Here is a 12,719-nt window from a genome sequence, read left to right on the forward strand (position 1 = left end):
TTAAAATATGTTCTTAAATGTTAACAAATTCAGATAAATTGAAATCATGCAATAAAAGTTTAAAAAAAGATCAATTAAAAAACAGAAGTAAAGCAGACAACCACATCACTATTAATGTAGATTACACTGCCTTAAGATGATTGATGATGTATTTTGTCTTACTCTAAGTTCACCTTAGTATATTTGTTGAATATAGTTTTTAAATTATAGTCACATCTGCTATTTATAAGTGGTGTGTATATGTATGTGTGCGTGCACATGTGCATGTATCCATTATGCTAGCATCCATATATAAAGGAGAGCATGCATTTTTTCTTTCTGAATTTGTAAGTTACCAATTATATCTTTTTCTTTCCTTAAATGTTTTTAATTTCAATTAAAGTAGGGTGCCCATTCATAATCTTTAATTCTGTTGTTAGGAATTCTCATTTAATACTCAAAAAACAATGTAAATATTGAATGTTCCCCATTTCTTTAATTAAAACCCCTGCACAGTTTTGAGTTGAATTAACACAGTTATCAAACCAAACCAGCTGGAGTTAAATAAGTAAATAAATAAATAAGCTGTTTTTCTAACCATTTCCTTAATCTTTGAATTAGGTTTTGGATGAGTGGCAGGGGAGACAGCTAAGTGTTAGCATGTTAATGAACTGAATGAATGCTGATACATTAACAGACTAATAGGACCAGTGCTAGTGAAGTGATGCATGCCTTTAATCACCTTTAGATCTAGCACTCAGGAGGTAAAGACAAGAGGATCTCTGTGACTTCAAGGTTAGCCTGGTCTAGAGAGAGCCTTCCAGGACAGCCAAGGCTACTTAGAGAGACCCTGTCAAAACAAAACAAAAAAAAAAACCAACAACAACAAAAAAAATTGAATGTTTGGAAACCAAAGTGCTTTCAGAGTAAACAAACAAGTGGCTATCTTAAACCAAGAGCCCTGAAAGCAAACCATAAAAGGTAGCTAGTGATTAGAATCCTAAACAGCCATCTCAGAATAATCCACTGAACCAACCACCAAACCATTAAAGGTTTGAACATGACAAGGAATTCACCAGCCTCTACTTATGAAGCCAGTACTATGCAATAGATACAAAGTGAATGAAAATATAAAGTGAAAAAGGAAGGACATGGCTGCTTCTAAGTATGGTGGATAAGAAAGTTTATTGTAGATGAAAGGGAGAGCATAGCCAGAGGCAGGGACATTTAGGAGAGTACAGAGGAGACATATCTAGGTTGAGCCAGGCCATGTAAGGAGAGGGAAGAAGGGAGAGGAACCAAGAGGGCAGCCTGGGCCAAGAAACTGGCTAAAAGAGTAAAGGGTAGACCAAAAAAGGGCAGGTATCCAAAATGCCTGGGTTATATAGGGAAAGGCAGCCCAGTCCCTGGGCTGCAGAAGTTTAGGGTAGAGGGTATTGTATGCCAGCCATACCCTGTAACAGGTAGGGACTGAGGGATGCTGGGAGAACCAGGCATTCAGGTCCACTTTGATATGCTAAATAGACTCTTCAGCCATTAGTTTGAGACTTAACACACAAGGGATCAATACTGGTACCTAGCTCTGATCTGGGTGATTTCTGTGAAGGTGGCTTGTCCTTGGGGTTCCGTATTAAAAGCACCATATAACTGAAGATGCAACAAATACAGCTCCTATCTCAGAGAGGGTAAGATTGTTTATTCTGGAGCCAAATTTGAGTGAGTGTCACCCAGGAACACAGATTTATGTTATCCCAAATACTGTGTTCCAATATAGTAACAGTTTCATGAAAAAAAGAAAAAACATGAAACAAAGAAAAGAAGTTATGACACTTCAAATACATTGGTGGTAGCATGAGTCAGGCAAGTGACATCAAAGTAAAGAAACCTCTGCTGTAGGCCTCAGAGCCTGTCTGATGACATTTTTAGCTCTGGGTAGGCAAAAGCTATGAATCTATTTATACATATCAAAATATATGCCTGATAGTCACTGTTAGATAGACTTTCTGACTTGAAAGGAGAGGAGGACCCACTATGAGGAAGAGATGTGGTCTGTCTTTGGGGAGCTGTGTTAGCAGTCACACTGCAGACAGGCGGCACAGAATAGTCGAATTCTGAAGGAAGAGAAGTGTGTCCCACTAGGCAAAGCAGGGTGCCAGATCCTCAAGTTCTCTAAGGGAGGAAGGGGGGCTTAGCTTAATGCATGACCCACATTGTCCAGGCACCTGCGGGATGAGGGTTTGCCAGGAACTTGAAGCTTGATCTGTGAGGAAGCATCTGAAGGGTCTGTGATCTAACAGACAGGGAGAGTTTAGGTCACATACAGCAATGGGCAGTGAAGGGCTTTAGATACCCCAAGATAGTTTGGCTCTGGATCTGCAGTATTCCAACCTCCTCACAACCACTGACAATCAAATATCAGCCCTGTAGAATGTCTAATGTAGGTGTGATTTATTTTGGGAAACTTTAGCTAACAAAATAAAGGGGCCCATCCAGTAACCCTTCGCCCAATCCCCCAGTGTGTCTTTGGGATACTGACAGTGAGGCTTCTGTTTAAATGGGTGGAGAACAAGTGTTATGCGTAGGGAAGCAGTCCTGGTCAAGCTTGATGTGACCCATCCATGACTGACCCATTAGTGTGTGGTTAAGTTGTTAATCTGTTACTTGTTGTCTTAGTGAGGTCACTAGTCTGGTTCCTTCCTGTTAAGATGACTGAGTCTGTGCCAGGATCACTCCCCATACCCCATGGATTACTGACCTCTGGCAGGGGAGAGGGGCTCTATCTTGGAAGTCTTAAGGTAAAAGGTTTAGCCACGGTAAAGGTGAGAGACACAGAATGAAGGTGGAGACACCAGCCTTTTGTCTTGTTTTTTTGGTTACCTTTGGGCCAAAATGAGGAGTCAATGACTTAGTAAAAGCAGCTTCTAAGTGCCTGTTCCAACTTGGAAATATTCTGGCAGGAGTGACATAATTACAAAATGTCCTTTATTCCTCAGCAGAGACTATTCTTCTTACCCTGGCAATTTGACAACTTCTTACATGACTAAAACTTACCCCTTCCCCTTCAGGCCATAATATTTCCAATATGCTTCATGATTTATTTGTATTTTTTTGTAAGCTCACTGTCATTTCTATACAGTGTCTCCCCCCCTTCTTTTTTGTCACCTCTAACCAAAATTGAGAAAATACATCCGTAAGATCCGCCTATAGTCAGTCTGTGTGACATTTTTTGATTAGCTCACTGTGGGTGGGGCCATCGTAGGTCCTGGGTTATATAAGAAATCAGCTGAGCAAGCCATAGGGAGCAAGTAAGCAGCCCTCTCCATGGCCTCTGCTTCAGTCCCTGCCTTGAGTTCTTGCCCTGACTTCCTTCAGTGAGTGGAAGTGGAAGCCAAAGAAACCTTTTTTTCTCCAACTTGCTTTGGGCCATGGTGTTTATCACAGCAATAGAAAGCAAATTAAAAGACATAGAAATTTATAGCAGACAAAGTTTACAAAGTGAACCATAGCCTTTATGGATTGTTTTGGAATAAAGCTTGCACCTCAGTGTATGTTCTGGGCACTGGCAGTAGCAGAGTAGCTTTGGAAGCTTACTGGAAACAGACTCTCCAGGCATCCAAACTCTAACACGGCACAGCAAGGTCCTACCTCAGTAAGGGCAGTTGAAGAGAGTAGGGCTCTCATGTTTAACATCTATCTGAAAAGAGCCTACCAAACCACTGTGAAGATGAGAGCAAACGGGGAGGGTGTGGCACTTCACGGAAAGAGGAAGCCAACGGGGAGCTTTCCTCTTCTCTGTTGGTCAAACATGTTGGCACAGTTAAGCAGTGACTGAGTGTGTTAAAGATCCAAATAAAAAGAATTCATCAACTTTTTAAATATTTGAATGGTTTGAAGCTTAGTGTGGGCTCTATTTTTATGTCACTGATGTTTGACAAACTTTCCTTCTTAGAAAGGAAGAAAGGAAAGAAGAAAGGAAACAAAAGCTCTATTTTGTCTATACTATAGACTCTATATTGTACTCTATAGAGTACACTATACTGTACTCTATAGGGTACACTATAGTTCATCCACTCTGCTTAGATGTCATTTAGGAATTTTGTTTTTTTTATGCTATTCTTAAGTTTTTCCCATAGTTTGTATAGTCTTCATCAATACTCTCTTTCGAAGCGGGTTTGTGGTAATATTACCATTAGCCAGGCTAGGGGGCATATTTATTCTGTATCTAATTCAAATATGTGCAGTAATACCACAGTTAAATAAGTGTGGAATGAAGATGGCTTTGAGTGGAGGCCCAGATTTGGTGTCTAGAAAATAGCTCTGTTGTGCTCCTACTTGTTAGATTCTTCTGTTGTATTCTAATCCCTAGACATTAAATAGCAATGCTTACAGAAGGGTAAAGGAAGCAATCCTTTTTAATATTGGAGAAGCAGCCCTAAGTAGTGAGGCTCAGCCTTTACAATACCAGGATCTTCTGGATGTTTTTATATATGTAAACTGATCACTGTTTAGCAAAACAAAAAACAAAAACAGAAAAAGGGTTCACATTACTAGATTATTTTTTTCTTTTCAAGCCTGTACCTTTAAAAATTAATTTGTTCTCTTATACATTATATCTCTACTGCAGTTTCCCCTTCTTCCACTCCTTCTCTGTTTCTCTTCAAAAAAGGTCAGACCTCCCATGATGTCAACCAAACATGGTATATTAAGTTGTAGTAAGGTTAGGCACCTCCCTTCATGATAAAGCTGGGTGAGACAAGGGTCCCCAAAGCAGGCAACATGAGAAACAGTGCCTCCCCATTGGGAGTTACACAATAACACCAAGCTACACAGTTATAACATATATACAGGTTAACCCATGCAGGCTTGTTGGTTCAGTCTCAGTGAGCACCCATGAGTCCAGGTTAGTTGATTCTGAGGGTTTTCTTGTGGTGTCCTTGAGCCCTTTTGGCTCCTACAATTCTTCCTCCTCCTCCTCTTCAGGATTCCCCGAGCACTACCTAATGTTTGGCTGTGGGCCTTTGCATCTGCTTCTGTCAGTTTCTGAGGAAACCTTTCTGCTAACAATTGGGCAAGGCACTAATTTATGAGTACAGCAGAATATCATTAAGAATCATTTTATTGACTTTTTTCCCAGTCGTGTTTGGGTTTGTCCTAGGTCTGCAGGCAGGCAGGCAGGCAGGCAGGCAGGCAGGCAGGCAGGCACAGTGCTTGAAGCAGTAGTTGAAAACTTATGTCTTAACCCACAAGCATGAGGCAAAAAGAGCTACCTGGGAATGGCCCGGGTATTTTTGAAACCTCAAAGCCCCACCTCCCAGTGACGTACTTCCTCCAATAATCCTTTCCAAACAGTTCCACTAACTGGGGACCAAGCATTTAAAAATATGAGCCTATGGGTTGCCATCCTCAGCCAAACCACTACAGCAAGTAATGTGATACTGGATATATTAGTTTTCTATAGAGATAATCCAAAGCATGGCATTTTAATTTAATGAGCTATTTGAAATCTGGTGGCAAATCACTAGTATATTCATCTTGAAGCCAGCATTCATAATAGAACCCTTTGTTTATCTGTAGTCCATTTTCAGTCATAAATGATGTTTGAACAGATGCAGAGTCTTTGGACAGTCATTGCATTTCTATTAAGTGAGTGCATACATAACATGATGAAACAAAACCTAAGCTAACTTTGGTGCCATACTCTGAATTCTTTAAGAATTCTTTATAATTTTATCTTTTTCCTTTATAATAGTTGGGCCTAAGATCAAGAAGTTTTTCATTAAGAGTATAAACACTTAGCAATAACAAGGTCTATATTGTACATTTAAAGAGAACTGCATTTTTGTTTCTTCTTAGATTTATAAAAGAATATGATAAAATATTCAGAATTTGCACAAATACATATTTTGTAACACCAAAGAAAAGAACATTACTGTCTTAGTCAGGGTTTCTATTCCTGCACAAACATCATGACCAAGAAGCAGTTGGGAAGAAAGGGTTTATTCAGCTTACACTTCCATATTGCTGTTCGTCACCAAAGGAAGTCAGGACTAGAACTCAGGCAGATCAGGAAACAGGAGCTGATGCAGAGGCTGTTTTTGTGTGTCAGCTTGACACAAGGAGTTATCACAGAAAAAGGAGCTCAGTTGAGGAAATGCCTCCATGAGATCCAGCTGTAAGGCATTTTCTCAATTAGTGATCAAGGGGGGAGGGTCTAGCACATTGTGGGTGGTGCCATCCCTGGGCCAGTAGTCCTGGGTTCTATAAGAAAGCAAGCTGAGCAAGCCAGGGGAAGCAATCCAGTAAGGAACATCTCTCCACATCCTCTGCATCAGCTCCTTGCTTCCTGACCTGCTTGAGTTCCAGTCATGACTTTGGTGATGAATAGCAATGTGGAAGTGTACGCTGAATAAACCTTTTCCTCCCCAACTTACTTCTTGGTCATAATGTTTGTGCAAGAATGGAAACCCTGACTAAGACGTTTACCAAAATAGATTGGTAATTGATCTGAAAACTTCTTTACCAACATTTTAATAATATTGGGCGTTCTTAGGCAAGAATATAAGAAGGCATTGTGGAATTTGGTGTGTTGAAAGAAGGGGAAAATGTAGCTTCTCTTGCTGACTTCCTTAGTCCTTTCCACCTGTGTTGATGATTAGAACTATGCCCTTGTGCACGAGAGTACCAGCAGACCGCACGGCAAGTTGGGTGCCTTCTTATCCTCAGACAAGGACTGATGGAGTAGAAAAGCCTAAAAGGAGATTTTGAAAGATCTTTTGTACTTCTGACAATCGTAGTGTTTTTACCTCAGTATGCTTTCTGTAGCCTTTCCCCTGTGCATAATTTGAGTGAATGTAAAAGAAAATGGATCATAAAAACAGAAGTAAAAATCTCTTCTTTTTGTAATAGATTTTGTTTTGTTCATATTTAAGTGGGTTCTTAATGAGACAAAAGTGCATAGTAGGAATACTTTTTTGTTTGCTAAGGCAGAGGTTCTCAACCTATGGGTTGTGATCCTTTTGGTAATTTAAACAACCCTTTCACAGGGGTCACTTAAGACCACCAGAGAACACAGACATTTACATTATGATTCATGACAGTAGAAAAACTACAGTTAGGGAGTATCAATGAAAATAATCTTATGGCTGGGACTCACCACAGCATGAGGAGCTGTATTAAAGGGTTGTAGCATTAGAAAGGTTGAGAATGCTGAGCTAAGGCTACTGTAGTGAAGTGCCTTAAGTAGTAGAACATTTCTCTATTTGGTGACTTGGGTGTCTCAGCATAAAGCACCAGCAAGGTTGGCTTCTTTTGAGCTTCTTTCTTTGGTTTCTGTGTCTTCATAGTACTTTTGGCTTATCCTGTTTCCTACTCTTCTTAGAAGACCACCTCTGTCCTAGTAACTCTAACAAGCCAGGCTTGGCCACCCATCTTCAGTAAGCCAATTGAAAACAATGGTGAAAAGCAGAAAGAGAATATTCCATGTCACTACACTGGAAGCACGTAGAATTCCAGTGATCCCCTCAAGTCCTTCTCTGGGGTCCTGGTTGGTTAGGTGCTTTATGCTCCAGAAAGGAAGATAGACTTGATGGAGACGATGGGAATTAGGCATTTGACAGTCAGAGGTGTGAGTCACACATCCCACCCTCTTCCCCATCTTTTTAGTGGCCTTTCATAGCATGGACCCTATACACAAGGGTATATAGGATTTCTCACCTCTGAACTATGAATTTGAAAGTGTCTTAAGATAGTTGCTGTGGCTTTATTTTTATAGTTCCAAAATCCTATTCTTTCTATGGTAAGTTCTTTTAGGTCAGGAACCATTGGTTGATTTACTTTTGCCTAAATTTCCAATGTCTAATACCTAGGAATATATATCTATCAAATTGGTTTGCGCTTACTTACAGGAATAACTTCTTACTAGAATAATTGATTACTTGTTATTTGCGTGTTTTTAATCAGCGCTTAATTACTACCTGCTTGTCTTTCGTATAGAATGAGAAGACTTTGGGACATTCCATGAGTCATCCAAGCAACATTTCTAAGGTAAAGTGCCACCAAAATAAATTATTTTATGTCCTGGGACTTCTGTATTCTTCAACTTTGCATGTATTAATTCTCATGTTTTTAAAGAATGTGTGTGTGTGTGTGTGTGTGTGTGTGTGTGTGTGTGTGTGTATACATTCCTGTTTGCATGTTAGTGTATGTGTAACCTAGAAGCAGAGGTCAGTGTTAGATATCTTCCTCCATTATTCTCTATCTTATTGTTTTGAAACAGGGTCTGTCACTGGGCAAGACTAACTATGATCCAGGCTCGTGTCCTTGTTCTTAGGGGGCATGCACTTTACCACCTGAGCCCTTTTCAGCCTTCTTTTCTTCATGCATTTCTATAGTCTACTCTGGGACCATATATTATATTTTTCCAGTGAGGCAACTTTGAGTGTGTGCTAGGGGAGATGATTTATTGGAGAACCTCTCCCCCAACCCCTGAAATTATACTTTTCAGGCAGAGAAGCCTCAGATACCAGAGTCTGTTTCTCCAGTTAGGAATATGTTTGTCTGGAAATGGATTTGTGTGGCTCAGGTGACAAGATTTCTGGAAGTAGTCTAGAGCCAAGTTGTTGAGAGATGTTGCCAGGCTCGCTCTTCCTTTCTGTCTACTGTTTCTATGTTGTCATCATCTTGCTTAGTTCTTAGTCAGTAGTGCATCTGTGCTTCCTGCAGTGTGTTTACATAGATAGCTCTCTAGAAGCACATTGACTGCTAGAGTCTGGCCCAGTAGACACCAGCTTCCCACACAGTGATCATTCTTTGGGTAGCCCAACATCACTGTCTAACCCATGGCCGTTCTGACACAATCATGCAGATTACCTTACAAGTTTGAACCTTTCCCATGTCTTTGTCATGCAGCCAAGCTAAAAAAAAAAAAAACAAAAAAACAAAAAAAAAACAAAAAAAAACAATAAAACAAATCAAAAACACATGCAGTGGTTAACTAAACTGATCAAGGAATGGACACAGCATTTCAGTGAGTCCAGACTCTGCAACTCAGGCCCTAAGAACTTGAAGCAGTTTTGGCCCCAATGTGCATGGTTCCTGAGGTCATTGGGAACTGCTAGTCAAGAGATTATAATTTCTTCTACACACTAACATTGGACAACAGCCATAGAGGGAGAAAAGGTATGGTGGCAGAACTGAGGACTAGGTACACCATGGATAGAGAGAAAGGCCGGGATGAATATGAGCCTGAGGCAGAGAGTCCCCCTGCATGTCTGTGGGTACCAAGGAACTTCCAGCAAGCACTTTTACCTTCACTCCTTGGTCCAGACCAGTGCTGGAGAGAGACAAGCTGAAGTGCTTTTATACATAGATTAAACAATAGCAAGCACAGTAAACCATGAACAGGGATTATCAAGGCTAGTGGAAGCTGAAGTGACCTTTAGGGTACCCTGGAGGACACCCTCACTGTCACATCTATAGATGATGTGAGAACCAAGGGCTACAGAGTAGAAAGTGCCGTTTGGTACATGAAGCATATGTGGGAGGGAAGAAGTTCAGAAACCTATTCACTAAAAAAGGAAATACTTACTGGTGTGATGATTTTTTTAATCTATTAGATATTAACTTCACTCAGTTCTCTGCTTTTCTTTTGTTTTTCTTATGATTTGCACACTTTTAAGAGTCATACTTTCATTTCGTATTACTCGGGGTTTATAATTGTTCTGTATGCTTTGTACTCATTGTATTGTGTACTTTTTACTATTTTTCCCATATTCACCTCTCTCTCATCCCTTCCTCATTCTTGTTCTTCCTCATGCCCTGCTCTTTTACTTGTGTGTGTATGTGTTCATGTGTACATGTACCACACATGTGCATATAGGAGTGAAGGTGCAAATGTCCCATGGCACAGGAGAGGAGGAAGAAAACTCATTTGTCAGTCCTCACTGTCCACCTTGTTTACCTGGGAGCTTCCAGGGCTCTCCTGTCTCTACCTGCCATCCTCCCATCTCCACATCCCAAAGTAGTATATGTTTATGTACTACCTTGCCAGTTTATGGGGTTCTGTGGATTCAAACTGGTGTTCTCATGCTTGTGCAGCAATACCTTACTCGCAGCACTGTCTCCTCAGTTCCTTTACTTCTTAACTGTAACCTTCCATGTCTTTATCTTTTAAATTATCTGGACCCTAACTATATCTCAGCTTCCCTATTCCTGCTACTTTTTTCTCCTCAGTGCTTCCTCAGCTGACATAATACTAATCTCTACCGCAATCCAGGCTAGTTTTCTTCTATTCAAAACCTTAGCCATTTTTTTTTTTGAGACAGAGTCTCATTGTGTAGCATTGGATGACTTGGAGCTCACTCTATAGACCAGGCTGACCTCAAACTCACAGAGATTCTCCTGCCTCTGCCTCTTGAGTGACCCTCTGCCTGACAGGTAATTAGTACCTTACCACAATCCTTATTGCCGTGCTCTTTTTCCTGGTAGTTATTGAAGTTAGAAGTGATGAGTTGTTAAAAACCTCAGCAATGTTATGTTTTCATAGTGGGTCGATCTAGTAGTTGTGATTCTACATTCTGAGGCAATGTAGGGTATTACACTTAGTTCCCAGAGCATGTAAACTGGGAATTTAGCTAGCAAACTACTATAAATAAACTAGTCACACCTGAGCATTGCAAATATTTCAACTCAACTCAAAAAAATATAGCTGATTAAAAACCCAGCCAAGGAAATAATCCTGATGCACAAGCCCCAAGTACAGAGATATAAGAAGCAAGAAAAACTATATGCCCTCTGTTACTAGATTCCAGTGCACGAGAATTAGATGAAATTCCAGACAAAGAATCCAGAAGAATAATTGTAAGAATATAGAATAAAATCAAAGAAATTACAAACTTTTGAATGAACTGAGAGAATACAAAGAGCTGAATGAAATAAGGTCAGAGCAGGATATGAAAGAAGAATTGAACAAAACTATAGAAATACTGAAAAATCAAACTGAAATTTTAGAACATTTTAGAAATGAAATACTCAGTTTGTAAAGCTCACCAATTTGGATTGGATTCAGTGAAAAATAGAGTATCAGGAATGTATGGTAACGTAGATTGATTAGAACATTTACACCGATATTGACACCGATAAAGTAATAAAGTATAAAATACAAGATGTATTGGACACCATCAAAAGACTGAAGTTATGAGCATTGGGCATAGAAGGAGAGATCTTTAGGCTAAAGGTATAAATAACATATTCAGAAAAAAATCCTAGCAGAAAATCCTCCAAATCCAGGAGAAAAGATTTGGATGATTCAGGGCATTTACAGCTTCATACAGACAAGACTAGATTAAAATGCTGGAAAGTGAAGGAGACTTTTAGGTCACATGTAAAGTCCATCAGAATTGTTAGGTATAAAAGGAATTGTGGTTTTAGACCATGATTTTAAATCATTATAACTAGGGTCAAACACATGTGTATTAATCAAAACAGGAAGATTACAGCCAACACAAGAAATAAACTTGTTTAATATTATGAAAGCATATATATTGTTTTCATGGAAATAGAAACAAAATCCTAAAATACATATGGAAGTACAAAAGTCCCTGAGTCGCTAAAGCAATTCTGAGCAGAAGAGTAGTGTTGGAGGGAGGCACCACTGTGTCTTGATTTTAGGTTAGACATTAGCACAGGGCCTGGAGATGAGTGAAATAGAATAAAAGATTCAGATTCAAACCCACTACTCTTCCTGTGGACTGGAGTTCTGTTCCTAGTACACATAGAGCCTCTCACAGCCACCTGTTACTACTACTGCCAGGGATCCGGTGTTCTCTTGTCTCCACAACCACTGCACTCTTAGACATAAACACCAGGACACACACATAAAAATAAAACTAAAGACACTTTTTTTTTTTAAAGAAAAAAAAGAATAGTGCTTCCTTTGGAAGATGTGCACAAGCATATTAAGTCTGTGTTAGGAAGACAAATGTCACCTTTCATTTGTAGATCCCAGACTTTATATAGCTAGAAAAAATATGGCATGCATATGACATGGAGTACAGGTGTGATCTTCTGTAGGAGAACGGAGAGGACAAGGGGTGGGCAGAGGTGAGAATGGGGAGAGCAGGTGGAGGGTATGCTCAGAGTTCATTATATGCCTATATTTAAGTGTCCATGTGAAACTTCAGTTATTTACAATGGATATACACCAATTAGGAAACTGTTATTAGCAAAACATAGGTTTTTAAACTAAAAGTGTAATGCATCATCTCCTCTAGGGTATGATTTGCTCTATCCGTTAGCATCTTTATAGCCATGTATAACAAAGTCTTTTGTAAGTTCAGAGGGGTTTGGTTGTTTTAAGGAGTAGCAGAGAACTGGGCATGGTGGCTTGTACCTGACTGAGGCAGGAGGATTGTTTTGAATTCAAGGCTAACTTGAACTGTATAATGAGCTTCAGGCCAGAAAGGCCTGTTGTATAGAGTTAAGTTCAAACACACAAACAAAGCAGACTGGTCCCCTCAAAAAGACATGTTTTGTTGAAGGGGGGAGCGCCACTAGGACATGCTTCTGTATTTTTGGACCCACTTAGCCCTGGCTCTTTTCACCTTACCAAGGATTCATTAGGCTGACAGGCCAGCACAACTTGAAGACATGCTCAGCAGATACATTGTATTTACCTCACTGCACCCTTAGGCTTCCTCTGTTGCTATCAAGTAACTTGAGAACTCAGAATTTTACATTGGTTT

General features: G+C 39.9%; 1 protein-coding gene across 10 annotated transcripts in view; it reads left to right on the forward strand.

Moving 5' to 3' along the window:
- Marchf8 (membrane associated ring-CH-type finger 8) overlaps positions 1–12,719 on the forward strand; it is an 86,815-nt gene that overhangs the window by 57,888 nt on the left and 16,208 nt on the right. For 9 of the 10 annotated variants that reach the window (XM_031383068.1, XM_031383062.1, XM_031383060.1 and 6 more), the window contains one exon: positions 7,972–8,022. In XM_031383068.1, coding sequence (XP_031238928.1) covers positions 7,996–8,022 — 27 coding nt within the window. In that variant the 5' untranslated portion in view covers positions 7,972–7,995. Of the gene's footprint in view, positions 1–1,699; positions 2,417–7,971; positions 8,023–12,719 lie in introns of those variants that run through there. The other variant, XM_031383067.1, reaches the window with a different exon arrangement.

Source organism: Mastomys coucha, unplaced genomic scaffold (assembly GCF_008632895.1).
Source record: "Mastomys coucha isolate ucsf_1 unplaced genomic scaffold, UCSF_Mcou_1 pScaffold20, whole genome shotgun sequence".
In the NCBI taxonomy this organism is placed as follows: Eukaryota; Metazoa; Chordata; class Mammalia; order Rodentia; family Muridae; genus Mastomys; species Mastomys coucha.